Source organism: Nomascus leucogenys, chromosome 22a (genome assembly GCF_006542625.1).
Source record: "Nomascus leucogenys isolate Asia chromosome 22a, Asia_NLE_v1, whole genome shotgun sequence".
NCBI classification, from domain to species: domain Eukaryota; kingdom Metazoa; phylum Chordata; class Mammalia; order Primates; family Hylobatidae; genus Nomascus; species Nomascus leucogenys.
In genome coordinates, this window is record NC_044402.1 from 39,285,713 (window position 1) to 39,312,543 (window position 26,831).

At 57.7% G+C, this 26,831-nt stretch overlaps 2 protein-coding genes across 11 annotated transcripts; both read right to left on the minus strand.

Moving 5' to 3' along the window:
* Window positions 1-558: 558 nt before the first annotated feature.
* On the minus strand, window positions 559-7,829 carry CPNE6 (copine 6). Its single transcript, XM_030803854.1, has 17 exons — window positions 7,003-7,829; window positions 5,525-5,696; window positions 4,950-5,129; window positions 4,512-4,586; window positions 4,272-4,346; window positions 4,023-4,106; window positions 3,842-3,931; window positions 3,379-3,483; window positions 3,064-3,150; window positions 2,770-2,829; window positions 2,376-2,509; window positions 2,245-2,299; window positions 2,102-2,153; window positions 1,647-1,780; window positions 1,269-1,505; window positions 892-1,066; window positions 559-771 (listed from the first exon to the last, which is right to left on the minus strand). Exons 2-16 carry the CDS (start codon window positions 5,690-5,692, stop codon window positions 929-931), a joined length of 1,674 nt encoding a protein of 557 aa, XP_030659714.1. The 5' UTR covers window positions 5,693-5,696; window positions 7,003-7,829; the 3' UTR covers window positions 559-771; window positions 892-928.
* Window positions 7,830-8,921: 1,092 nt separating this feature from the next.
* CARMIL3 (capping protein regulator and myosin 1 linker 3) lies at window positions 8,922-26,442 on the minus strand. Of its 10 annotated transcripts, none has more exons than XM_030803875.1 (40): window positions 26,210-26,442; window positions 24,590-24,684; window positions 24,252-24,302; window positions 24,089-24,148; window positions 23,879-23,994; window positions 23,582-23,679; window positions 23,254-23,324; window positions 23,080-23,153; window positions 22,772-22,847; window positions 22,603-22,691; window positions 21,998-22,092; window positions 21,683-21,769; window positions 21,368-21,477; window positions 21,148-21,225; window positions 20,514-20,590; window positions 20,329-20,433; window positions 20,169-20,238; window positions 19,571-19,652; window positions 19,346-19,442; window positions 19,143-19,197; window positions 18,884-19,056; window positions 18,611-18,679; window positions 18,281-18,374; window positions 18,089-18,187; window positions 17,587-17,715; window positions 17,303-17,416; window positions 16,668-16,843; window positions 15,769-15,856; window positions 15,493-15,630; window positions 15,153-15,216; window positions 14,803-15,011; window positions 14,307-14,407; window positions 13,391-13,706; window positions 12,914-13,042; window positions 12,201-12,267; window positions 12,006-12,095; window positions 9,953-10,071; window positions 9,689-9,869; window positions 9,408-9,518; window positions 8,922-9,276 (listed from the first exon to the last, which is right to left on the minus strand). In XM_030803875.1, exons 1-40 carry the CDS (start codon window positions 26,247-26,249, stop codon window positions 9,251-9,253), a joined length of 4,119 nt encoding a protein of 1,372 aa, XP_030659735.1. In that variant the 5' UTR covers window positions 26,250-26,442; the 3' UTR covers window positions 8,922-9,250. The 10 variants fall into 10 exon arrangements, 9 of the variants coding, with proteins under 9 accessions (XP_030659735.1, XP_030659734.1, XP_030659733.1 ...); XM_030803874.1 differs by having other exon boundaries at window positions 14,307-14,410; XM_030803873.1 differs by having other exon boundaries at window positions 8,922-9,279; window positions 14,307-14,410.
* Between the last annotated feature and the right edge of the window lie 389 nt (window positions 26,443-26,831).

The window sequence follows — 26,831 nt, forward strand, 5'->3', positions numbered from 1 at the left end:
TGCTGTTGTTGCTGATGAGATTGTTAAGTGTGTGAATCTGTGTGTTCATGCACTGCACATCCCTGAGTCCATGAATGTGACCCATTAAGGCCATGAACAGACACACACATTGACATACCCAGGAAACCAGACTGTATAGGCCTTAGATGCTCCACTATGTTCCCAATTCACTAGCAGACCTGCTGCCCTCCTTCAGTACCCCCAGCATCTGCTCTTGGTCCGCCCCACAGCTGTGTGGGGGTTGGGGTTCAGCTCCTGGGGGACTCAGCAGGGCCTCTCTGGAGACAGCTGTAAGAAAGCTTCATCCTGCCCCCCTGACAGCCCCTAATTATCCTCCTATCTCCTGTAATTATTCTCCATGGTGCCTAGACCCCCTGGGGTTGGGAGGTGAGGGTGGGGGCTTCTCAGATCCCACTGGCACATAGTTGGGGTAAGACTGCAGAGACAGCAGCCTGCCTGGGGAGCTCTGTCTCAGATTTTGAAAGGTGCTGGTCCTCATTTCTTATGGTGTGTGTGGGGGTGCTGCAGGCTGCCCAGTGGGCATCTGAGGCATGATGGTTAGAGGCTGAGGTGCTAGGAGCAGTTCTCTTTATTAATGGCTAGAAAGTCAGGATCACCCAAGGAAGTCACTGAGGGGCCACAGCATTGAAGGGTATGGGGTTTGGAGAGATAGGAGCGGGGCCCACCACTCACGTCCAGAACCCAGGGGGCACAGCTGGTCCGAGAGGTGGAGGCATTGGTCACTGGAGTCACGAGGGTCAGGACAGGCACCTGGGAGGGGGTGGGAGAGTCATAAGCACTCTCTTCTACACTACACCCAGCCTAGATGGGCTCTACCAAGCCCCACTTTGAACCCACTGTGTCCACTCCTTTGGAACCCCCAGGACTCACTGAGAGGCTGAGGGAGTGTCGGTCCGGAGGGTGGCAGTCACGGGCTAGGACTGGGAGTTGTAGCCAGTGTGCAGGGCCTGGGAGCCCCAGGGCTGATGCCCTGGCTGGCGTAGTACTCCACCACCTGCCGTGGCACCTCAGCCAGGACACACTTGGCGAGTGCAGAGGGGGCAGCCTAGGGTGGGGACAGTGATGTGGTTAGGGGTGAGAGGAAGAGTAGGGGAGGCAGGGCCAGCTGAGGGAGAAGTGGGGCTTCAGGGTGGCCAGCTGGGCTCCCGTGTCCTTAGCAGGACATCAAATGGTGGAAGACGAAGGTCAGATTTGGGGGGATGAGAAGCTGAGGAGTCCTTCAGCCGGAAGGGGCACGGGGGACTCACATCCTTGAAGTCTCGGAAGGGCACGAACTGGACAATGTCTCGGGCTGCAGGCACCCCTCGGGGGCAGCGCAATGGACCGTCGTCGCCGTCCAGCAGCCGCATGTCAGAGAAGTCAGCATTGCCCACGCCTACGATGATGATGGACATGGGCAGGCGGGAGGCACGCACGATAGCAGTGCGAGTCTCAGCCATGTCGCTCACCACACCATCAGTGAGCACCAGCAGCACCGAGTACTTCTGAGGGCAAGCAGAGAGGGTAGAAGGGTTGGCTTTGTGTGCAAGGGCGTTGACACCGTTTCCACCAAGGTGCAGGCCCTGGCCCTGGCACCACTTAAAGACACATGGGGCAGCTCCTGTTTGCCCACCATGTCTTCCTACCGTGGCTTGGCCGGTGCTCTGCTCCCGCTGGGCGGGCTCAGCCACACGGTTGATGATGGGGGCCACGTTGGTGGGGCCGTAGAGCTGGATCTGGGGCAGGCAACGACGGTAGGAGGCGATGACTCCTGAGATCTCTGTGGGTGAAGAGAAGTTGTGAAGCTGGTAGAAATGAGCAGGGCCCCCTCCTGACACTCCTTAAAGCAAGGAAGTGCTTCCAGGTCTGAGGACTGCCCTCCCCTCGAGTTCCTTCATTAAGCAGTGGGAGAGTTGGATGGTCCCTTGGCAGGGAGAGTTGGGTGCAGATGCTGGGCCTCGGCCCTGGAAGCCTCGCCTGATAAAGACAGGCCTGGGATGGGCGGAAGGGACAGGAAGCTGGGCCCTTGGGAATGGAGTCTGTGCTCCCGTGTGGAGTGTGACTGGGGGGAGGCGGGGCAGGTGAAAATCTCCCCTTTTACCTTCACATTCAGGATTTTCCGGGTCAAAGTTGATAGCAAAGTCATGGGACACCTGCAAGGGCAAGGCAGGAGCAGTGAGGGCCTGCCTTTTCTTCCTGACTGACATGCCCCCCATCTCCTTCTTTCCCTCGTATCTAGCCTACCTCGAAGTTGGGGGGGATTCGAGCCCCAAAGCCAAATGCTGGGAACCGCTTATCACTGTGGAGAAGAAAAGGCTGTGGAATCTGTCGGGCAAGTCCTCCCTGCCTGTTCCCTCCCACCCCACTCCTCCTACCTGTCATAGTCCTGGCAGATACCTCCCACTGCACGCAGGGCCTGCAGGTAGTGGTTGGGCTGTCGGGGGCTGAGGCAGTGCAGGGACTGGCTGCTCCTCGGGTCCCCATTGGAGGCGGTGAAGTCGATGGCCACCTGGGTGGGGGTGGGAAAAAGGTCATGCTGCAGCCATGAGAGCCACCAGATTGCCTAGGCCAGAGCTGGGATCTGTAGGGAGGACTAAGACGAGTGGTGGGGAGGCTACAGGTAGCCACATGATGAGGGGGGCGCATAAGCTGACAATGCGAAGGCTCATGAGCAGCCCAAGTTGGGGCAGTGGAGATTCTGGGCTTCTTCCTTTCACTATGGACTCAGCCCCTCCCTCTTGCCTGTGTGCCCTCACTCTGAGTCTTTACCGTGAAGCTGATCTGGCAGCCACCCATGATGTAATCCAGGAAGGTGTGCACCTTCTCCACCTGGAGGTAGGGAGAGGGGTAAGGCGAGGGGATGGGGTGGTCCTTTGAGGAGGGAGCTTGGGTAGGGCTTTTGTGGGGAACATGGGGGAGCCAGAGATTTTGGGTTGCAGTTGGGGGTAGTTCCCAGTTCCCAGAAGCACAGAAACTGGTCTTTGAAACAAGGGAAGGGTTGAACCTGAGAGCGTGGTAGGGGCAGGGGCTGGGGCAAGGCTTGAAGCAGGAAGTGAAATTTACCGTGCACTGGGCCAGCACTACCGTCCCTGAGCTCTTGTAATTCTTCTTCTTGTCCCGATACTTGGGGTTGATACAGTCCCACTGCATCTAGACCCCACCCCACAAGCTCAGAGTCACAAGTCCATCAGGTGACCCCTCTTTCTCCCTTCCAGCAGAGCCTCCCAGAGCAAGACCCCCATGGCTCGGGCCTTAGGCTGAGCCCAGGTGCTTTCCACCCTCGCCACTTCCTATCACCTACGGTGGTCTCTTCAGCATCACCCTCAGGATTCTCCCAGGGATCTGGGTGGGATTCTGGGGGTGGGGTATTTGTGGCACCTCCTGCCCAGGGCTTGCCGTCCCTTCCTGCATCTCCTGGAAAGTGCTGGTGAACTCGCCGATGAAGTCATGCTTCCCACTGGAGTCGTAGTCATACACCAGGAACTGAGAAGGCAGGGGGAGGGGTGGGGTCAGGTTGGAGATGCTCTGCGGTGTTCACGGTGGGTAGGGGGACTCAGAGGCAGGGACCTCACAGTCTCGAGGCCCAAACAGATCCTCCACCTGCCCAGAGAGGCCACCTGCTGAACTTTGTTCTTTGGCTCAATCTGCTAGGGACTTTGGCCACTGATAAAATGCATACATGTGGGAAGTTTAACATTGAGCTGTGACCTATTATTTATCCCACAGTGGGATGTGCTTATCACTTGGGGGAGAGGAGGGAGGCTTGCCACATGCAGGGGAAAGGTCTTAGATAGCAGATTGGTTGCCTAAGTAGGCTGTGCTGGCTCGGCTGGGACTTCACCTTGAGAGGTCGGTGAACATCACAGCTGCATAGGGAATGCAGGGACAGGCGGAACGGCTCCCAGCTGGGGTTCAGGTTGTTCTTAACCACCTTGGAGAGGCACCAGGTGGCTGGTCAGCTCCTGTCTGGGTTTTCTTACTTTACTCTCCCTCCCTTCATCCCCATAGCCCCAGGCACCAACCTCAGTTCTCCAGACCAGCTGATCACTTTGGTCCCCGTTGGTCTTATAGATTTCCATGAAAGGGTCAGACTTGCTGAACAGATCCTGAAGATACAGGAGAAAGGGCCCCTGAGGTTGGTGAGAGCTGCAAGGAGGGTGGGGGATGGGCTCACACTGGGAAGAGAGCAGGCCTGGGCTCCCGGGATCTGTCTTGAGTGGGAGGCCTAGGACTGACAGGGGAGTTGGGGGCCTGGACTCTGGGGTTCCAACCTTGTTGTCCAGCTTGTAGGCTCTGAAGGTGAGTTGCACATAGTCGTTTGTGCCTGATACCTCCTCGGCCACGATCTGCAAGGGGGATACAAGTGGCAGGACTCCCCTATCCTTACCACAGGGGCCACCCCATCCCCTTTCCCTTAGGTGGGGGTGGTCCTGGGCATGATGTCACCATAGGTGTCCATGCAGGGGCATCGAATACCTGGACCAAGGGTGAGTACAGGTGATCTTGCCTACCGTGATGGTGGACTTGCCCGCAGTCTTCCCATTCTTCAGCAGTAATGGCTTAGTGACCTTGGTTTGTGACACAATCTGGGGATGGAGGTGGAGGGAGACCCAGCTGTGACATCCCCATCTGCCTTGGCCACGTACAAGGGATGGAATAATAAATGCCCTGAGTGTCCGCGAGGGTTGGCACTTTGAGTTGGGCTAGGGTTGGGCTCAATTTTTACAATAGTCTGAAGAGGGAAGCACTCTGACCACTCCTCCGTTTTTTAGATAGGAAAACTAAGACCCAGAGAGGTTAAGTATCTTTCCTGAGGCTGCACAGCTAGTGAATGGCAGAGATGGGAGCCAAGGCTGGGTTGAACTAGCTCTAGAGCTCATGTTTTCTCTCTTTTCGGCTTCCAGAGGCAAAGCTGATGGAGGTAGGGAAGGGTAGCCGGGAATGCAGACCTGGCCCAAGGTGCACTCTGTAGAGCCGAGGAAGGTATCATTTCGGGGGCTGGTGGCTCCGTCCTCGGCATCGAACACGTGGAACTGCAGGGGCTGCTTCTCCTCAAAAAAATACTCAAGGGCCAGCACCCGGGAGAAGACAGGGCTGGAACAGGAGCGAAGCACCTCCGTGCGCTCTACCTGTGATGGTGGTTGAAGGGAGGCGAGGACTCTCTGGGAACCGAGGACACGTTTCCCTGCCCTGGACGGCCCTAGTCATGCCAGCTCTTCTTGGGTCCCCACGTCCCCAGCAACCAGCTCTTCTCTTCCTAAGCTGATCCCTGAGCTTGGGGTGCTGCCTGCCCACTGGACCGTCAGTCCTCTGGGCTATCATGAGGCCTTTGGGAGCAACCCCACTGCCTCTGGGTCAATCTCAGGACCCTCTGGGACTCCATCTCCAAGGTTACCCAAGTGGCCTCGAGAAGGCGCTGCAGAGTCCACACATTTCCCTGCAAGGCTTTCACTGCTCCCACCCAGCCTCCCTCCTTCCCAAGCTTAACCCAGGTTAGTTAAGGAGAAACCTGAACTGCTCTCACCTCCACCCACTGCTCATCAGAGTAGAGCTTGAGCAGCACGCAGGGGTGGGGTTTGGTGAGTGTGTCCCGGTCCAGGAGGCCATGGCAGGACACCCGCAGCTCCACCCGAGAGGCCCCCAGCGTCATGGTTGGGGGCTCAGGCACCCATCCCATCTCAGGGTCCGACATGTCACTGTGGGGACAGAGCAGGTGGCCTGGACCCTGGAAAGGGAACACCTGCCAGCAGAGGGGTCTATATCCTCTGGGGTCCCTGGGCCCCACCCCTTAACCTCCTTCCCTAGACCCTGGGGCCTCACGGACCTCCTGCTTCCCCTGCCCTCTGCTCAGCTTCACCAGAGTTCTGAGCAGGGGAAGGCAGAGGACCTGAGCCTCCCACTCCTGCACAGAAGCCTTGTGCTGCTGGCCTAGGTATGCGTGGATGGGGCTGGAGAGGGCTGAAGCATTGGGGTGGGGATGTTCCTGGCAGTCTTGGCTCCTAGGCCATCGATTGATCTACACTTTCTGCTGCCTCAGCACCTTCTGCTATTTCCCGACTGGTGTTGTGCCAGCGCTGCACTCAGTCTTGGCACGAGGGAGCTAAACTAGGGCAAGGGGGTGGGGCAGGGGGTGGAGAGGCCCCTGGAGGTCTGAAGAGGATGGGTCTCAGAAGTGGAGTCTGCAGTGGGCAGGAGACAGGTTGGAAAGGCCCCTGCTGGGCTATCCCTATCCACTCCCTACCCCCATTCCCCTTCTGGCTAGCTGATGGAAAAGGGGTGGTGGTGGGCTGGGACGCAGGACCAGGGCTCTGCTGAAAGCTCCTTCAGGCTCCTGGCAGGAGCTCCAACTGTGACAAGCCTCACATCCCTCCCCACCTCCCCTGTTTTCACACTTCTTGGCAGCACCGGCACTGTCTCTTAGCGACAGGATTTTTGGGGAGTCGTGGCTCCCTCCATGCTGCCCGTGGGATGCACGCATGCCACCTTCCCCCAGCAGTGGTATCAAGCCTCGGGCTGAAGCAGGCAGGGGTATGCCGGCCCGAGTTCATGGCCGGTCAGTCCATCTATCTGTGTCTGTACAGATCTCAGGGTGAGGCTGTCTGATCCCATGTCATGCTTCCCTGAGTGAGTGTGCATTGGTGTGTCTGAGTGCCCCACCCTCCGTGTCTGTCCCCCTATGTCGTGTGTCCGTTTCCAGGAGGGTGTGACAGTTCCTGTACCTCCCTCAGAAGTGGGACCTTTCTCTGGCTGGATATCTACCTCCCCACAGTGTGTGCCTTTCTGGATATGTGAGGGAGGGTCTGGGCTGGGGGAGGGGGGGTCTCTGCCTTCCAGCCACAAGTCTCCCAGTTCTTGGGGGTCCCTGAGATAGGCAGGGGCTTGTGGTGGTGAAGGGATTGGGCAGGGCTGGGATCTCTCTGGGGGCTCCAGGAGATGTTGTTATGGAGACTGGGCCAAGCTGGGCTGGGCTGGGGCTGGGCTGGGGAGGAAGGGTGGGCTCACCTGGGCTCTCGGTCGGGGGCTCCTCTCTCCGGCTCTCTGGCCCTGGCCCTGACTCCCTTGCTGCTCCAGCCGCTGGCGCCGGCTCCAGCTCCGGCTCTGCTGCTATTTATGGGGCCTGGGTGGGGAGGGGTGGGGGTGGGGGGGCGCAGCACCAGCTCCCCCTGCTTGGATAGATTGGGAGGGAGAAGAGGGAAGGGGCAGGGCCACAGCCTGGGAGGGAGCCACAGAACCGGGGGAGGAGGGCAGGCTGGGGGTGGCTTAGAGACAGGACCCCCACAGACACAGTGACACACATCTTCCCCTTCACACCACACCCACACCCAGAATCACAGAGATACGCACATTGCAGTGGTGCATGCACATACACATTCAAACAGAGAAATGATGGCGACACACGCACCCACGACTCACAGGCTCACACATATCTTGACACACACAGGCGCCAGTACATAAACTCACTGTGACACCATGACAGTTACAGCCCCCGGCGGATACACACTGGGAAACATACCCCTTCTCACATCACTTTCAACATTGTTACACTAGCTAAGGATATCTGCAGTCACATATACGGGAACACTGGGCTGTCCTTGTCACACATGTACTCACTCAAACTAACCCGGAATACAGCAGAATGTGATCTTCCCGTGCTCCTTAAAAACCATCACGTACCTTGCTGAACGTCTTAGCTTTCAGAATGATGTCCAGTTCCCTAGCCACCATTTTATAAGGAGACACAGGAAATGGACATAATTGCTTGAGAACACCCAACCTCATATTCTGGTCAGATGAGGGCATGTGCTGAAGGACTGACTCCCAAGGCTTCTTCCCGGTGCCACACTGTACCCAACACCCCCCGAGATTCAACCCATATGGCCTTACCCTTGTGGGAGGGGCTGTGCCATGCACAGATCTTAAGGAAACAAAACAAGTCATTCCTGGTGAAATCAGTAAGTAAGGGAAGTAAGCAGTTGCCTGGGGAGCTGCAAACCACACGTGAAGACATTTGGGCACATTGTGGTCTGCGATGAGTACGCAAGAGCATTTACCTTCACCCTCCATCCCCTTAAGCTGCTCATGTATTAATGTAGCAGCCATTTATTGAGCATCTCCTGGGTGTCAGGCACTGTGCCAGGTGCTGGGGCTACACAGGTGATTAAGACACAGCCTCTGCCCCTGGGGGAGGCAGATGTATATGGAACAGAAAGACAGACAGACAGACAGAAAGAGGATAAGCCAATATGCATACGCAATTAAGTGTGACAGGTGCAATGTTACGGACCTGCTCAGGATGCAGTGGGAGCACATTAAGGCAGGGTGCGATATGGATGAGTGGGGAAGGCATCAGGAAGGACTTCACAGAGGAAGGGGCTTTTGAGTGGGATCTTGAATGCAAAGATAGTATTTGCTAGGACAACATGGGAGACAGCTACTTTAGTTGTTGACCTCGTGCCACAGAGACTTCTGTTCACCTGCAAGCCACGCTGCTATTGAGATTTCTGACAAGTGAGGGTGCCCCCAGGACGACACAACATCATGTAATTCCCCCATTAGTGTGCATGCACACGCGCGCACACACACACACATACACTGCTCCTGTGTCCCTCTGGTACACTGGGGCTTCCAATCCCATTACACCCCCAAAAGCTGGACAGACGTTTGTGTTGGTTTCTGTCCTTTTGGTTCTTTCTATAGGAAGCTCAGCCCTGACCTTGTGCATAACATCCACCTTGGCTTGGGGACTTATCAGTCCCCTTCCCTCGGCAGTTCTGTTTTTTCTCCTGCTCCTCTCAGAACCCCAAGTCTGTCCCTGTGGAATGTTTCTCATTTTTCTCCACTGTGGCCAAGCTCCGAGGGTTTGTGGGAAGAGAGCAGATGGTGGAGGCAGTGAATGGGGAAGATAGCAGAGACTCGAGGCAGGCAGTGATTTTGGTTTTTTATTCTATACAAGTGGGGAGAGAGTCCCTGGGGATAGAGGGACAGAGATCCACCTTCCTGGGGGAGGAGATAAGCCCCCACCCAGAAGCTCTCTGCAGAGAGAGGCATCGAGGCAGGCACTGACAGCCTCCATCTCTCCAGGTGGCTCCCTTTGTTCTAGTCCCTGCCTCCAGCTCCCCCATGCCTGGTCCTGCCGTCTTGCCCCTGTAGGACAGGGGCTGGCAGGGGGCCCTGGGGGACTGGGGGTGGATAGGGGTCTGAGTCCTTGTGAGGCACATGTCGAGGGCTGAGGAGGGTGTTGTGGCAGTTGTCAGTCTGTTCCTGGCTCACTGGTTCCTGCTGGGGACAAATCCAGGGAGCCCTGTTTCCTGGGCAGGGACAGCCAGCCACCTGGTGTTGGGGCTTCGAGGGGTGTCATGTTGGACAGATAGGTGGGAAGGGGGGACCTGCCCTCTCACCACCAGCACCTGTGGGGTCAGGAGGCCGTCTTCTATCAGGTTCCAGCTTGTCACAGGACTGTGCCCGCCGTGTCCTCTTGGGCTTCAGGGGGGCAGTCCGCCGGCCTGGATCAGGGGGCCCTGAAATAACAATCAAGGCAGGCCTAACACAGGAGTGGGGCTCAGGCTTGGATGCTCATCCAGGCTGTGACTCCTGGTTGTCACTCATTCCATGCTCTGGAAGAGGACCTGATGTGGGCAGCAAAGTCCTAGAGGTGCCCTGAGCCCCCCACTCAGCCAGCGTGGCAGACCTTGGACTTCGGGCTCCTCTTGGTCTTGCTGTGAGCTCAGCCTCAGCCGGGGTTTGTTGACTCCTGGAGCTGCATCTCCAGCCTCAGCCTCCTCCCTGACCCCTGGTTCCTGGGGAGGCCAGAGGCCCCTGGGCACAGCCACTGGCTTGGGAGGCCGTGGAGCTAGAGCGGGGTCCTGTAGCTGGCAGAGGAAGGAATATGCTGGGTCAGTTAGTCCCTTTGCCTCATCAAAGTGCCTCCCCCACCCATCTTGCCAGCCCTCACCTTGGCATTCCTAGCTGGAAGTGTCCTTTCTGGGAAGAGGGTTCCCTCCTTCTCCTCTTCCCCATCTTGGGAGGCTGGGCTGGGACTCTGGCAGCTGTGGTTGGGGGCACTCTCTTCAGCTGGGGATGAGAGAGAGGAGAAGCTGCAGGAAAAGGCATTCTTGCATAGCTCCTGCCCCTGTCTCCTCTCTCCACTGAAGCCCTGGAGGCCAGGACTTTCTCCCTCCAAGCCCACTTGCTCCTATGTCTCTGCCTTTCATGTGCCTCTCTTTCTTTCTTTTTTTTTTCTTTTCTTTCTTTTTTATTTTTATTTTTTTTGAGATGGAGTTTTGCTCTGTCACCCAGGCTGGAGTGCAATGGTGCAATCTTGGCTCACTGCAACCTCCACCTCTCGGGTTCGAGCGATTCTCCTGCCCCAGCCTCCCAAGCAGCTGGGACTAGAGGTGCTTGCCACCACGCCCAGCTAATTTTTGTATTTTTAGTAGAGACGGGGTTTCACCATGTTGGCCAGGATTGTCTTGATCTCTTGACCTCGTGATCCGCCCGCCTTGGTCTCCCAAAGTGTTGGGATTACAGGTGTGAGCCACTGCACCCGGCCTTTCATGTGCCTTTCTACATCCACGCTCCTTAGCCCTTGTTTCCCAGGATCATCCTGAGGCCATCACCTCTGGAGGGGACTCTGGCCTAGCTGTTCCTCTTGCAGAGCAGTGCCTGACCCCTTTCCTGCTGGGGCAGGGCCCAGGGCCTGCTGGGTCCACAGGCATGCTGCCCATCTAGGCTGCAGCGCCCTGGGGGCTCTGCCAAGGCTGCAGCCTGGCATTCCCAGAACTCTGTCTGAAAGTCTGATTTAGATGGAGGGGTGCCCTGGCACACTCATCCCCTGCCCTGGTGGCCTTTAAGCAACATGAGCCTGTGGATCTGACACTGGAAAGTGTTGTCTGCGTGTGGATCTGTGAGGTGTGTGTGCAGTGGGGCAATTGACTATTGCGGTTTCCTAAATAAAAGATGGAGTCCGACTTTGGGGCGCTTTAATTAGCCTGTGTATGGGATGGAAAAAATCAGCAAAGATGCCCCCAGTGCTGGGTTGGCCTTGGAGGAGGAGGCAAGGGCACGGGCACTCCAAGTCTCAGGCTAGCCTGATTCTGCACTACAGGGGAGAGAGGGGCAGATGTAGAATGGGTGGGATGGGACAGTGGGGAGCACGTGGCTCAAGCCAGACCAGCCCGCTCAGCTCTTAGCTCTTTCCAGCCCTTATGCGCTAGCCTGGTGGTGGGAGTGAAAGAGGCTGAGGGGGTGTCTCCATCTACAGGGAGATTTTGTCTATGTCAATATTGCTGGAGGGTCACAGTCCAGGCCTTTGGCAACTGAAATTGATGCTGAGCTGACCAGCTTTTCTTTAGCGGCTCCCTAAGCGGAAGGTGCTCTGAAGCCAGCAGAAGGGAAGTGTCATGCCTGGGATAATCCCCTCCTTTTTACTCCTCCAGTCATGGGGCCAGAAAGTAAATGACTTGTTTAAGGTTGTGGGTGGCTGAGAAGGACTAATACCGCAGGTTTCTGACCTCCGAGGCGAGCTCTTGCCCATGTTTGGGGGCACCTTTCTGCGTGAGCTGAGGGTGAGTTGATAAACGACTTCTGGAGGAGGCTGGAATCTGTGAGGTGGGCCTGGCATAGCTGGTACTTGCTGGCAGTTTGACTTGCCCACCCTCTTCCCAGCAAGGTGCAGAGAGAAGCCTTGTCTACAAAGGCTGCCACTGTGCCGATGGTGACCAGAGGCTGCACCTGCCCTAGAGAATTCACCAGAGCCATCCACAAAGCATTGCTCCTGTTTGCTAACACTGGAGAAGCCGCTTTTGTTCTGTAGAAGCTTTCTTTGGATTGGGTTGTTTGTCTCTTTTGGATATAGCTTTGTAAATATCCTTAAACATTTTCACTGTGTTGACTTCTCACTGCCCCACCTTGGCCATAAATTCCCCAGCACTGGGGCCATGGGCTTCTGTTTCTTTGGACACACCCTGGGCTTTCAGTACTGCTGCCTGAAAAGAGGCTTTCCATACCTATGTGCCATGTGGCCTCTGCTCTGCGCATGGCGCTGAAGCTTGGTTTGGTGCTTTGGGGCGGTAGTGGAGGCTTCCAGGATCCAGGCCCTGGAGTAGAGAGAGAGGATGAGAAAGAGAGAAGAAGAAAGGAAAAAGGTAAATTTGACCCCTGAGAGAGGGGTCAAAAAGGGCTTTGAATGTGACTGTTCTTACCTGCATCGTCCGAAGAGCGCCATTTCTGCCAGGCCTGGGTGCTGCCTTCCAGGTCTGGGCCTGGGCCCTGAAAGAACAGTGGGTCAGGTCATAAGAAAGTCTCCTCTGTGGCAGGACTGCAGCTGACAAAGGGCTTCAGCTCTAGCATCTCCATGTCATTCTTATGTCATTAGTCCCTAGACACTTAGACTGTTTCCCAAAGAGTGGCACCCATACCTCCCCAGGGGCACAAGAAATGGCTTACACAAATGAGTATACTTCCATCTTTATAGTTACATATGTATTTTATGTGTAGTAGAAAAAAACATGACTCATTCAAACAGCCTGTGATTTTAAAGATAACGCCTAGGTCTAGCCTAAGTTAAAAAAACGTGAGTTAATTTAAATAAAAATACTATGTAAGTAATAATTCAGGTAAAAATCAGTTGCAAAGGTTATAGTCAAGTCACCATTGTTTGGGAAACAGAGCTCTAGAGGTAAGTATTTTTATAACCCCTCATTTTACAGTAAAGAAGGAGAGGTTCCAAGAGGTTAAGTGACCAGTCCAGGGCTCCACGGCAAGTGTGTGGTGGGGGCTGAACAGCAGCTAACATCTTCTAATGCCAAAGCATCTGCTTTCTCTACTCAACCACCAGGGATGAGGGAGCGGGAAGGAGAGGGTGGTGGACAGACACCCTCAGGACCCACAGTTTGTTGTCCCAGGCTCCACTCACCTCTCGTTTCCCATCGAAGCTCCAACCCTTGGCTCTTTCCAACCCGGGAAGGGCAACACCGTGAACCCTTGGCTGCTGTGCTGTCCCAGGGGCTGGGCCCCCCTCCCCTGGCTCTGACCCCTCAGTGCCCTAGAACAAGGTCTCTTATTTATTAGCAGTTCCCAGTGGAATGGGGCTCCCCAGGCTGTGAGGGAGTTGTCAGGAGGACCCCTGCCTCACTGAGTCCCTAGCCACGGGGAAGCCCTGCCGAGACCCTCTGAAGAGTCCTTCCAATGCCTGCATTCGCATATAGCACTCGCAGCACGCTCTTGGCCACCGGGTCTTAGTCCACTCTCAAGGAGAGGAGAATTGAAATGACCAATGTTCCCAAGAACCCTGGGTCCTAGCATTCTCCCATTAAGCTTGGGGTGGGGTAGGAGACTGGGTTAAGTGTGGGGCAGGAAAAGGGGAAGACACAGCACCCCCTGCCTCACTTACCATCTTCCTGCGGAAGGAAGGCCCCCGGCCCCCACCAAATCCAGGGAGGAGGCTGCTCTCCTCCTCTGGGCTCCAGCAGGGAGAGGAGTTATTGCCGAGGCTTGGGGGGTCTGGGCTAGGGGGGCTCTCCTGAGTTGGGGGAGGGGGTGGGGGTGGAGGGAGGAGGAGTCCAGTGGTGGGGGACCCCGGCCCCCTGTCCCCCTTGAAGCTCCGGGGACGGCGAAAGTGAAACAGGCCCCGGCGCCTCTTCTTCTGGAGTGGAGGCAGCGGTGCCTCCGAGAGTCCTGGCCGCAGGGTCCTCAGAGTCCGGGGGTAGCTGGGGAGAATTGGGGTAAGTTAGCAACAAATGCCAGATGCAAGCTCAATCCTGGGTCTGATAAACCTGCTTTCCTCTCATCTGGTCTCCGCTGCTGCACTGCAGCCCTTTCCACTTAGTTCTCAGGGAGATGATGCCCTTGCCTTTCCTGTCCCGTTGTAATCCTCTAGCAGCCTTTCCCGCAGACTGATATTTCTTCCCAGGCACCTCCCTGGCATCTCCTCTCAGCTTCTCCAAGTGACCTGGCTCCTCCTGGACAGACCCCGGGCAGTGTGCAGGACAGTGACAGGGAACACTACCCCCGGGCCTCTCACCACTAATGGGTATCCTGTCCCAGGGCTGCCCCCCACCTCCCTCTCATCCACACCTGCTCTCCAACCCCACTGTGGTGGTTCACTCTGGCCCCATTCTTCCCAGCTGTCCTGGGAAGATGCAGAGGTCATGGCTGGGTGGGGAAGGATGAGAATGTGGGGAAATTTCCCACAGAGACTGGCTTTGGGCACTGTTGTTATGGAGACTCCCATGGGAGCTGGGAGGACACAGCAGCCCTTCTAGGGCCTTGGGGCCTGCTGAAAATGGGAGTGTGTTTAGGCATCACACCTAGAACTTTCCTCCATGACCCTTCGGCTGAAGAAGTCCTCCAGCCCTTCATCCAGGCGGGTGGCCATCCCATTCTCCTGACGAGTGCCAGGTGCTGGCATCTGCTGGGAGGAAAGTCCCGTGGGACATCTCATCTAGGTCAGGAAGCCCCACCTCCCAACCACTCAGAGCATTCCCCTTTGGGCTTGGACATCTATGGAAATGTAGACTTCAGTTCACCCGGTGTTTCCTAAGCTTGGTGGCTCTTGGTGTTCTTGGTGGCTCTATCCTTCACCAAAATAAGAATGACACTGCCCGGCAGACAGAGATTTCTTATCTGTGACAAGGTCTGGCTCTCATACAAACTGGACAATCCCTCACCTGTTCATTGGCATGCCTGGACTCCTGCCCAATCCTTCAAGGCTATTGTCTCTGGCATTTGGGTCCTAAAGGTAAAACCCCTGGCTCTGGTGTCACTAAGTGAAGGGGATCCTCTTGTGAAGCCTTAGGGACTCACACTGGGTCGACCAGGTCCTGGAGGTGTGGTCCTGGGGGGGCGGGGCCTCCCTTGTGTTTGATGCCTTAGTTTGTAACCATGAGTGGGCAGCTCAGATAGACCTTCCCAGGAGCCACTAGCTGTGGGCTGGCTGCCCCCGAGTCCTGAGAACCAGCCAGGGGGGATCCCCAGGTTCCCCAGTTGGCTTTCCATGTCCTGAGGGCTCCCGCCTGAAAGGACAGGAGCATTAGAGGGACTAGCAGAGGAATGGGGAGAAAGCAGGATGGGGAGACAGAGAAAAAATCAAGGGAAAGAGGGGCTACGGAGGGCGGGAGTCTGGAGTCCACGAGAACGGAGGCTGGGAGACTCACTGATGAAGGCAGACACCGGCCGGATCTTGCGGCAGCGTTTCTGCTTTTTGATGGCCATGGTGTCCTGCAGAAATGAAGACGAGTGGCAGGGCCAGGAACCTCACCCAGAGCCATCCATTCCTCATGAAACCTTCTTATTTGAGCCCATCCTGCCCCTCACTCCTCAGGGGGCTGAGGCACTGGGATGAGGGAAGAGGTTGGGCTGGATAGGGATTGGGGGCAGAAGGCCAGGCACAGTGAGGTGGCCAGGGGAGTACAGATCAGTGGAAGGGGACAGTGTTGTGCAGGTTTAAGGGCAGGGCCCAGGTTATTAAGGAGGAGCAGGGAGCGGAGGGCTCACAATGTTGGTCCCAAGTTCATCATCTGTGGTCTCCTCATGGTCATGGTTCCGGCTTCGGCCCCGGGAGGACAGATCCTGCCCTTGGCCTGCGCACCCTGGTGGATCTGACAGCGTCCTTAGCTGGGTCAGGTGCCGGGCCTGGGGAAGGGCAGGCATGAACAGAATTCCATGGAAGCTGCCCACCTCCCAGGGCCTTGAAGGGGAGGGTGATTAGGGAGACAGGATAATGTGGGGTGGAGGGCGTGCCCGAGCCAGGCCAGGCTGCAGAAGCCTTACCAGGCTCTTGTGGGAATGGTAGAGCTCCTGCAGGATCTCATCCACTATGGAGTTGGTTAGGTAGGTGACGACTGAGAGCTTCACTTCGCTGTGGGCACAGGTGGGGCTACTCAGAACAGTAGCACCTCAGTCCCCCGCATGGCCCCTGAGGCACTCCCTCTCCCAGAAGCCTGAGAGAATGGCCAGCTGGCCTGGTCTGTCTGCCCATGGAGCGCATGTCGCTGCTGAAGGAGGCAGCCTAGCCCTCGACACTCGTTTCTCCACAAATACACATCTAGTCCCACCCCAGAGCCCCCAGCTCAACTATGTGTGGGGAAAGAGGAATTCGAGGAGAAGAAGGAGCAAGGGGGCCCTAGGTCAGGCCCCTGGAACCCCAGTGGAACACAGCTAGGTAACTGGGGTGCTGAGTAACTAAAACCTGCTAGTTGCTACTGTGAGGGTAGAAAAGACCCTTCCTTGGGCCTAGCTGTTTCATAGGCATGTGTGCTAGTTTTCCTTTGCTTTGGTGAGTGGTGGCACCCAGACCCAGAATGAAAGAACTCTAGGGGCAATGAAAACTGGGAGGAAGACAGTGCTTCCATGCACCCAACTCAGGTACTTTTCTTCGCCCATGCCTCCGAGGAGGCCCTGCTATCCCATTCCTGGTGTATTTGTGTGGGTATGTGTGTGTACACCTGTGTGGGCACAACCTTGGCTCCTAAACCCCAACTCAGCACTTAGATTTCTAGGGCAAAGACCAGTCAGACCCTAAATAGCAAGGTTGCATTTGGTTAAAGATTGATCCTTATAATGGAGATTGTGCCATTCATTATTCGTTGCTGACAGCTCTCCAGTCCTAAGTCTCTAAGTGATCTGGGCCAAATCCAGCTCAGCCCCCAGCCCTGCCCTTTGCCTCTCACTCCAGCTTGTTCTGAATGTCCTGTCCTGCTTGCTCCAGCAGTGCCCCTCGGATGAAGTTCCGGGGCACAGTGACTCGCTCCGCCACATTGCTCAGCATCTTGTTGTGTCCCTCGGCCACCCGCATGGCCACAGGGCATAACTCCTGTGTCAGGCTGACCATGGACTCCAGGATCACCTAGTATGGGGGAAAGGGAGGCCAGAGGCCCAAGGGGGACAGGATCAGGGCTGGCACCACAGCAGAAGAGACTTTATCTATTCCAGCCCCTCCTGCTGAGACTGAGGGACCTGCCTAAGGTCACAAAACCGTTAGTGGCAGAGTCTTGGACACTAAGGCTTCCCCACTTTCTGGTCAGTGCTCCTTCCACCCTACCATACAGACAGGGGGAGTCAGTCCAAGGATCCAAATCCAGAGTGGGGAGGTCAGAGTTCAGAGACCAACATCAAAGCTAGCAGAAAAAACTCCAAGCCTGATACTGCAGCAATGCCTTGGTACAGTGGCAGTGTGGGTGGTCTCAGCTCTGTGCATGTCCTCCTGGCCCTCCAGAAGTCTCCCAGATCTGACTTTAGCTCTGGGCTTAGGGCCTCAATCAACACTGGGTTCCCACCATGGCTTCCTCCCTCCTCCAGGACTTGCCTGCAGCTCCTTGTCCACAGCTTTGGACACCTCACTTGCTACTGATTCCAGCCTCTGTCGCACAGGCCCGTCATTGGCCAGCACGTGGCCCAGCTCATAGAGGCTGGGAAACAGCTGGAGAAGGAAGAGGTTATGATTAGCAGGCCAGAACCAGGACTTGCTAGGTCTCTGGGGCCCCTGGGCTAGGAAGGCAGATGCACAGGGCAGGGCTGGCATGGCTTAGCATGGTCGGCCTTCTTGGGTTCTCCAGACTTCAGGGGAAGGGTAGCCTGTGGAGGGCTCACCGCCCGGGAGTTCTTGGCATCTTTGATGAGGTCCCGAGCGTAGAGTAGCTCATCCTGCACAGGCTCCAGGGGGCACAGTCTCAGGGCCCGCACCTCCTCCTGCACTCGTCCACACAGCCGCTGCAGCATCTGGAGCACAGTGGCAGGGGTGTCAAGGGGACCCCTGCTTCCACATCTTCACAGGTAGGACCCCTTAGGCAGTGCTACTGGTGCTGGCACCGACAGTGGTGGAGGTGATGTCTCTGGCTGGCCTGGCCCTCCTTGCTACAGCCTTCTTGAATGCCCAGCTGAGCTCCCGGAGTCCTGCGCACTCCTGCTGTTCGCCCACATATGTTTGAAGCCCATATCCTGCATGTCCTCTCTTTTTGCTTCCCCACATGCTCAGTCCAGTGATAGGCACCATGCAGTGCTTCTTCATGCTCCCCCACTCAATTTTCCATCACATCACACCTGTGCCCTGCATGCCCCGGGTATGCCCCGTGTCCCAGAGGGAAATGTTTACTTGCTCGGCGCTGCTGGTCACCAGGCCCTGCTGCAACCTGAAGGCCTGCTCCTGGGGGCACGTCTGGGAGTGGTTGTTCCTCACTAAGCACCATTGGATCTGGAGATGATGGGGTTGGTGGGTCAGGGCCTGGGGATGGGGGCTGCCCCCTGCCCCTTGCTGTGCCACCCTGCTTAGGACAGCACCCTGCACCTTCTGCCAGACGTCCTCGGTGCGCTCAGGGGCGCTGCGATAGGCTTGGGAGATGTCGCTCACGGGGAAGGACATGAAGCGCAGCGTGTGGTTGCTGTGGGACACAGGGGCACACTGGGTGGGAACAGGTGAGGATGGGAGGCCCCTGCCTCCTCTGTTGGTGAGCAGCCCTCCAGCCCCCTTGCTCATCATTTCTCTCTTCCATGGCCCTTCCTAAAATTTCTGTGCAAATAGGTCGAAGGGCCTAGGGTGGGGCAAGAGTAGTTCAGGCCTGATCCAGGCACAGGGAGGCTGGGGACTTGGATCAGGGCAGGACCATGGTCTGCTCACCTCTCCAGGGCCCTTGCGATGTCCAGGAAGCCCAGGGCAGATGTATTGTTCCGATCCCATAGGATAGTTCTGGGGGGAGGGTAAGCACCAGTTTGGCACCCCTCCTCCTGGGTCCCTGCTAGGGGCCAGGGACACAATCCTCTTGGGGCAATAAGGCTGACTCAGAGATGGTTCTGGGGCTGGGGGTCCAGAGCATCAAGGCAAGCAGGGAGATTGTGTATATATGGGGAGGGGCTGGGGCTCCAGGTCAGGGGGTCCCGGTGTGGGCCCCACCTGAGGGAGGAGTTTATCTGCAGGGCCTTAGACAGCATCTTGGCCCCGATGTCCTCCATGCCATTGCCGCTCAGATCCACCTTGGCCAGGCAGGTGTTGCTGCCCAGGGCATTGATGAGGATGCTGGTGCGAAGCTTCAGCCGGGAGTCTGCCACCGACAGTGACTGCAGGGACTGTGTGGGCAAGGGGGGGTTGGGCCCAGTCCCCACAGCCTCCTCCCACTGCAGGTCCCCTCCCAGGCCCAGGCACAGGCACTCACACAGTCCTCTTCCTGGATCAGCTGCACCAGCTTGTGGAGGATCTCCTCCAGGGTCCTGCAGGGAGGCGGGGCTCAGAGTAGGAGGGGAGGGGCTGGGGTCATGCTATTGGAGGAGGAGAGAGGTGGCCAGAGGTAATACGGTGAGCCAAGAGGATGGGTGAATGATGGAATGAGGGTCTGTGGGCAGGGAAAGGGGGCCTCACTTGGCCTTGACATTGAAGTTCTTGCCCAAAAACAGGTGCTTGAGGGACTTGTTCTTGCCAAGCGCGGGCACCAGTGTCAGGAGGTCCGAGTCGAACCCTGGTGAGCAGACGGGAGAGGCCTGGACTCGAGGCCTGAGGCTGACTGGTGTCCCCTCAGGGCTGCTTCTGCATGCTCCAGGCCCCTGTTCTCCCCTGGCCCCAGGGAAGGGAGGCACCACTACTCACCATTGTCTGACAGATCCAGGCTGCCTACACAGATGACAGCTCCCAGCTGCTCCTGCAAGGCTTGGGCTCCCGCTGAGCGGAGCTGCAGGGACAAGGTGAGGTAGGGAAGGCAGGGGTCGGGGTGGGGGATAGGGCACCTTTAATGCTTAGGATAGAGTAGTCACACCAGAACTCAAAGTCATGCCAGGATCTGGGTGTAAAATCAGGGAGACCCTTTCCCCACACCAGATCTTTCCCTAGAGCTGGCTTCCCTCCCTTCGGCCAGAAAGGCTGCTATTCCTGAGACAGCTTGCTCCTGCCCTCTGGTGGAAAAGTAAAGGCTGCTATTCCTGAGACAGCTTGCTCCTGCCCTCTGGTGGAAAAGTCTGGTATCTCCCACGCTAAAGCTTTAAGGGCAGAGATACTAGAGACTGAGAATGAATGGCCTCTGGAAAAGAGGGCCACAGACCCCAGACTGAGAGGGGAAAGTGGTGGTGTGGCCAGGTCAGGGGGTCGCAGAGGGTCAGCACAGAGGCTAGATGGAGCCAGGGTTTGACTTAGGTCCGAGAAATGCACATGGGTCGGAGGCGGGCAGAGGGGTTGGGGACTGAGGGCTCACCTCACAGCTGCTGAGATCCAGGTGCAGGTCACTGAGGTGACTGTTGAGGGAGAGGCCCTGAAGCAGTGCCCTGTGGGAGGGAGGTCAGCAGGCCCTCCTTTACCTCTTCCCGCTCCCCGTGGTTCCCTTGGATGCGCCCCCAACCCTGCACCCACCCGACCTGAGGGCCTCCAGGGGCAGCTTTGTGGCCGACAGGTTGACGTGGCTCAGTGTGTAGGCGCTGCTGAAGAACTGCTTGAAGGCCGGCGGGGCCTCTCGACCCTTCCTATGGAGAGAACCCTGGGGTCAGCAAGGGAGGGGGTTGGCCATGTCTTGCCCCGTCCTCCCTTCCCCCTCCTCTCCCACCTGTGGGAGCAGCTGTTGCGAGCCAGGTTGAGGTAGGTGAGGTGGGGGCAGCAGCCGTGGAGCAGGGCACCGAGAAGCTGTGGAGGGAGATATGGTGGGTCTCAGGGGAGCTGGAAGGGGGTAGGGGGTGGCAGGAAAGGACTCCCCCTCCCTCCCCATCGAGGTTGCTGGCTCTTCATTCTCTGTGGTCGGCCTGCGTGAGCTCCACTGGAGATGCCCACTCAGATTCTTGAAGTCTCTGTTTTCTCCCCTGTGGAACATGGGTCTACTCCCTGCCTGGCTTCCAGGGGCATGAAGCTGCTCACAGGCAGTGGATGTGTAAAGCCAGGGCCACCACTGACTCCTAAGGTGCCTTATTCAAGTCAGAAAAAGCATCCATTCCCCTGGTGGAGCCAGGGCGCACAGCTGGGGAAGGGAGCAAGGGCTGGCTTTTAAGCACAGCAAGCACAACCTTGTGACCTGGATAAAGTGCCACACAGGTATGAGCTATGGACATTGCTTTATACTTCAGCTGAACATGAAGTCATCTAGACAGCTCTGCCCGCCTGTGTACTCAGGGATAGGGGGTGAGACCGAGGCCCACTGTGGTCTTCCCAAATCACCTCAGACTGGCTTCCCATCACCAACTCCTCACCAAGTCAATGACGCAGTCAGTTCCTGACAGGTCCAGGTGCACCAGGGCATTGGGTTGGGCCAGGAAACTGTAGAGGGCCTGGAGTAGGAAGGAAGAGGGGTTGCGGGGGAAGGGACGATGGAGTCTCACCACCCCTAGAGGCCATGGGGCAGAAGGCCTCCCAGCTCCTGAAGCTTAAGCATGCTTTCTGCAGGGGGCTGAGGCTGTTCTGAGGACTCACATTGGCCTCATCCGTGGCGAGGAGCCCAGGATTCTTGCTCAGGTCCAGGTATCGAAGTGAGCTGGCAAATGCTGGGTTGGCCCCAAAGGTCTGGCCGAGTGCCTGGAGCCCTGAGCACAGTGGGCACTGGGCTGGGTTGGCCCCTAGCCCCACCTCCTCCCCTCAGCACATAACTCTTCCCCGCTCCCCAAACGTGGCTCCTTTTCACTCTTCCATCCCTGAGGTGGTGTGTGAGTGTGTGGATGTACCTCTGGAGCTCAACACCCCAGGCAGCACCAGGGTAGGGTCAGAGGTCAGGGGTCCTGGTGCGAGTACCTCGAGGGGAAATGGCAGTCTTGGCCAGGCACAGTTTGGTGAGGCCAGTGGGGAAGCAGAGGAGCTGCTGGCTCAGACTGAGAAAACCTGGGGAGTGGAGAGAGAAATGGGCCCAGTGAGGGGCACGGCAGTGGGCACAGGTGGCACAGAGTCAGGTTGGGGGCTCGAGTAGGGTACAGGCCTTGGGTCAAGGAGGGAGGTGTCAGGGCAGGGGCTGGAATCAGGCTGGAGAGCTGCTGTTCAGACCTGGTTGGGCTCTGGGCTAGGACAGGGGTCTGCATTGTGATGGGGACAGGATTCAGGGCTGGGGCTCACCCTTGTCCTCGATGGGGTTGTGGGACAGAGTGAGGGCATGCAGCACACAGCTCCCGTTCTCCCCAAACACCCCGGCCAGCTTCTGGACAAAGTCCCTTCAGGGAAGGGGAGGAAGGATTTGTCCTGAGCTGAGCCCCAGGTCCCAGCCTCTGGGTTTCCCCTCCTCCTCTACCTGACTGCCTGGCTGGGGCTGCAATGGTCAGAGGCTCCCACAACAGGGGAACAGCTCAGGGCCTGCCAGGGAGCTTGTCACCACTCTGGAGTACCTGGGGGCATTCCACACCCTAGGAAGTTGTGCTGAGACAAAGATCAGCTTTGGGTCCTCAAGACTGGAGCAGCCCACCCTGCTTGGTAGTTAATGGAAAAAGAGGACGGGGCATGGAACATCCTGGGGAAAGGCCATGGAGCTGGGGGTCAGGAGGCTTGGGTCTGAGTTCTAGCTTGACCTCCGACTTGCTTTGTGCCCTCTTTCGGCCTTGGTCTCCTCTTCTGTAGAGAGAGGCACTGGATAAGATAGTCCAGAGGCCTGCATCATGCTCTGAGGTTCTGGGACCCTAAAACTACATCAAGGGTGCACTACTGCCCAAGGAGGAGAGTGGCCTCACGTCTTAAGCCCGGCGTTGTCCAGCACCAGCTCTTCGAGGCTCCCAGACTTGCTTAGCGTATGTAGCACCTGTTCTAGCACTTCAGAGCCCTGAGGAAGACGGGGTCTTGTGATCAGGGGCCAAGGGGGGCACTATTCCTCCCACCTCACCAGCCTCTCCTAGTTCCTACCAGCCTCAAGTCCTTGCAGTAGAGTTTGGTGAACCACTGGTTGTAGGCCAGGGCTGCTACCATTAGGGCCAAGTCTCTGTGGGCACATGGAAGGGGGCAGGAAAGTGGTGAGCAGGTGGCTGGGTCAGAAAAGAAGAGACCAAGGATAGGGTGGTTGGGCTGGGGAAGGCCTAAATCAGTAGATGGGGATGGGATGGAGTTGGGGAGATAAAGCTGGGGCTGTGGGACCAGAAGGGCACTCCTGGGAAGGGCTGGGGTTGGGCTGAAGTTGGGAATTTGAGGGTGGAGTCTCTGCCCCATCTGCTTACCGGCTCTCCAAGTGGCTGAAATCCAAAAGATTGAACTCCCGGTTATCTTCAGCATGGTAGATGGTGTCCACATCCTTGGAGAGGTGGAACTGGCTCACACCTGCTCTCCACTTCCTCCTTAGCCCCCTCCCTCCAGGTCCCACCTGTTCCCTACGGGGTCCCTGCCCAACATACCCATTGAACCTCCTCACGGCAGTGTAGCCCATTGTAGTCACACAGAGCAGCGTAGGTCTCAGAGAAGCCACCTGTGGGGCAGGAGATAGGCTGGTTCCATGAGGGTAAGGAGATGGGGAATAGGCTTGGGGTTCGAGAACAGTCAAGGTCACTTTATGTGCCAGTGCTCCTGGTTCTTGCTATGCCATGAACTTCCTGAGGTCTGGGAGCTGGGAGTCCTTAGGGCAGGCAAAGCCCGCCCACCCAGGCAACACCCTATGCACAAAGGGCTCTGGTCATGGGGCAAGATGGTGGAGCGCCTACTTTCCTCACATCAGCCCCTGCTCACCGCAGACACTGTGGGTGGTAGATGTGGAAGTCTCAGAGTTGGGGGATGTATCTCGGGGCCCCTCTGGGGTGTCTGCGTTTCCACGCCGGATCAAACACCTGGAAAAGAAACAAGTTATTCCAGAGAGGGCTGGAAAGAGGCTCTCAGTTCTTCCCACGTTATAGCTCCTGCATCCCAGGAAAAACCAAGAGTGGGGACATGAGAGCTCTCTTTCTCAGCCCTGGCCCAGGGGAAGGAGGAAGGGAAGAACTGTCCCTCTCATCTAATGCCTTAAGAGACCCCTCATTTGCCACTCACCCAGGGCCAGGGCAGACCTTGGACAGGGCAGAGCTCACATGTCGTGTCACCTGGTCCACACTTTCAGCTGATGGCAGTCGCATGCTCACCATGCCACGCTCCGTCTCCACCAGGATCTGGGGGAGAGGAAGTGTCAGAGCCTCAGACTCCCTCCTCTCTGCTCCCTCCTCCAGCTGGCCCAGTAGTGGGGCCCAGAGCCCTGGTACTCACCTGATTCTGACTGAGCGTGTTAAAGGCACGGATCTCCAGGACATTGAAGGAGCTCTCCACCTAGAAGGGATGGAGATGCTCAGCTCCTGGTAAGGACCTGGGTTGCCAGGCTGGGGAGGTAGGGAGCATGCCAGGTGCTCTCCTGCTCCTCAGCCCAACTCACCTTGGCTGGGACTTTAAGGGGGAAGAGGTGGAGGCGCCAGGAGGTCAGGGCCTGCAGAGAGAGGAAAAGAATATCAGCAGCTCATGGCAGCTGCTGGGCCCCGGTGGCCCTGCCCTCCTTAAGCCCTTCAGCTCTGCTCTTGGAGTGTCCCCCCAACCGGATGCCCTACCCTAGACTTCTGGACATCAACACAGTCCAGCCCTGCCTCCTCCCCCTAGGTCTTGTCTCCTCAGTGTCCACCCACTTCTGTCTCTTCTGTCCTCCCAGCTCCCTGCCCTCTACTGGCCAGCTGCCCTTGCCAGCCACCTCCTCCCTCCCCACATGCCCAGTGCCCTCACCAGCACTCGGTCCTCAAACTTCTTGGGCTTTGTCTCCAACTTCACACGATGTTGTTGGAGCACGGCCCCTTGGCTCAGGCACCTCCGGATGCTGTCTGAGGGTGGGTGGGAGCCTGCTCAGAGCTTCCCCTTACCGTGGCCACCCCCACCTCCCAGAGCTCTCCAGATAGAGGCAGGGTCAGGGTCAGGGTCAAATGGGATGAGAGAGAAACAGAGAGACAAAGAAGGGAGGACAGGGACAGAGGCCTTTCCTTCTTGGGTGACTTTTCACACTGTCTCTTTTTTGACTTTTCTCTTTCTATTAGAGAGGGAGTAGGGTGTGGAGAAAACTCCGGCTCCTGATGTCCCTGAGTCAGGGGACGGTTGCTGACTGTCTGTGGGAGGGTGTGTCTTACACTTCTGAGGGTGTGAAGAATTTTTCCAACCCATGCACTACAACAGCCATTGACACATACACAGTGAGTCAGTGTGTGGGGGTGTGGGGTGTCCCTTTGACTATATTCTAGGTGGTCTGGGTGTGAGTGTCTGCCTTTACTATGAGACTGTGCATGCCTCCTGGAGATGTCAGGGAGCCTGAGTGTGGCATTGGTGGGGACAGGTAAGTGTGAATGAGTATGCTGTGGAAGGGGCACAGAGCCAGAGACTTCCTCTGTGTGTGTTGGGCGGGGAGAAGAATTAATGTTTAAATGAGCCCCATACCCATCTGCTGGCAGAACCACCCAGATATAGTGTGTGTGTGTGTGTGTGTGTTCACGCGCGTGTGCTGGGGTGCCATCTCTGTGAAGATGTGTTTACACAGGTCTCATGATTGTGCTGTGTGTGTGTGCAGGTGTGGGAGATTGCCACGGCGCAGCATGCCTCTAAGTATCCATGAGTATCCTGTGCTTTGCGTGGGCTAGCCTGTGCTCCCGTCTCCGGGGGTCAGGGTTGTGGCAGTGCTGGGTGGCCGGGCCTAGGTTTGGGCTAGGTCTGAGAACCATGCAAACGGGAGAGGCCTTGATGTGTGGGTGGTGGGTAGCGAGGAAGGAAGCAGGCTGGGACGGGGACTGTGGGAGGCGAGCCGCAGAGACCCTCCTGCTCTTGGTTTTAGCTCTAATCCAGGGCCTCTTCCTTGACTCCCTTCTTTGCCCCCACTGGCCTGGGCGCTGCCCAGCTCCTAAGGGGCTCTTCAGGGCCAGTTCCGGGGCGGGGCCGGGAGGAGGGAGGGTGTTAAGCCACGCAGCGGTCAGGACCAGGGGCAGCTCCCATCGCCGGGAGGGGCGGGCTTGGCCCCGCCCGGCGGGGAAGCGGGGACTCTCCGGATGGCAGAGTGGACGCTTCGCCGAGGGTGGGCCAGGAACGCCGAAAGTCAGCCCCAGGGAGCACCAGGGAACTGCACCTGTCACCGAAGGGCGGGACGGGCGGCTCCGGGACAGGAAGGTCCCGACCGGGTGAGGCGAGGCAGGCAGCGGAGGATGCTCAGGGGACAGCGATGCCCGGACTGGAATGCAGGGGCTGCCTCGGAGCCGGGATGCATGGGGTGAAGGGTGTGAAACACCGGGCTGGGATGCACCGCGGGGAGGAACGCCCTGGGTCTGGGATGCTGGACGGGGCGTCCCAGAGACCGAGGCACCCTCGTACCTTGCAACTCGCGGGTGAGCTCCACGCTGGGCTTGGCCATGGCGGCCGCTGCTGCTGAGGCTGCTGCAGAGGAGCCGCCGCCGCCGCCGCCGCCGCCGGGGAGCCGCGGCACATGCTAGACCCGGCTTCGGCAGGGCCCGGGCGCTGAGCGCTGCAGCAGCGGCCGAGCCCGCTCGGGTCAGGGGCGGCTGCTTGAGCGCTCCTCCCCCAGCCTCGGAGCGCCGGCTCCCCCGCCCAGCCCCGAGAGCTGCCGGACTGAGCATGCGCGCCGCGCTGCCGAGCCGCGTGAGACCCCGCGCGCGCTCGTGCCGACCCTTCTCGCTGGCTCCCGCGTGAGCTGGCCGGTGTGCGTCGCCCGGTGTCCGGGCCTTCGGGGTGGGGGGCAGCGTCCCCGCTTTCCATCTACTCAATCCTCGGGCTCGTGGGCAGAACCCATTTCTTTTGTTTGTGGGCCTGGGCACCTTGCAGGGCCTTTCTCTATTCCCCACCGGCTCAGGACCCGTTTACCTTGTCCTTGCTGACTCGGGAGGGAACTCGGGACCTAGGGCCATGCTGGGAGAGGGCTTGGCTGGATCTGGGAGGCAAGGGGCGGGGAGGTGTTAGAGAGTTCTTCCTTCCCTCG

What these genes read in the sequence shown, in the direction of transcription:
- CPNE6 (XM_030803854.1), bottom strand. Translation starts at nt 5,692, where the DNA reads ATGTCGGACCCTGAGATGGGATGGGTGCCTGAGCCCCCAACCATGACG. An exon ending in CCTACAAGCTGGACAACAAG is followed by an intron (nt 4,107 to 4,271) that starts GTTGGAACCCCA and finishes CTGTATCTTCAG; the next exon opens with GATCTGTTCAGCAAGTCTGA. An exon ending in ATCTGCCAGGACTATGACAG is followed by an intron (nt 2,300 to 2,375) that starts GTAGGAGGAGTG and finishes TCTTCTCCACAG; the next exon opens with TGATAAGCGGTTCCCAGCAT.
- CARMIL3 (XM_030803869.1), bottom strand. Translation starts at nt 26,249, where the DNA reads ATGGCCAAGCCCAGCGTGGAGCTCACCCGCGAGTTGCAAG. An exon ending in TACCACCCACAGTGTCTGCG is followed by an intron (nt 23,325 to 23,581) that starts GTGAGCAGGGGC and finishes CCTGCCCCACAG; the next exon opens with GTGGCTTCTCTGAGACCTAC. An exon ending in CTGCCCCTGGAGGCCCTCAG is followed by an intron (nt 20,239 to 20,328) that starts GTCGGGTGGGTG and finishes TCCCTCCCACAG; the next exon opens with GGCACTGCTTCAGGGCCTCT.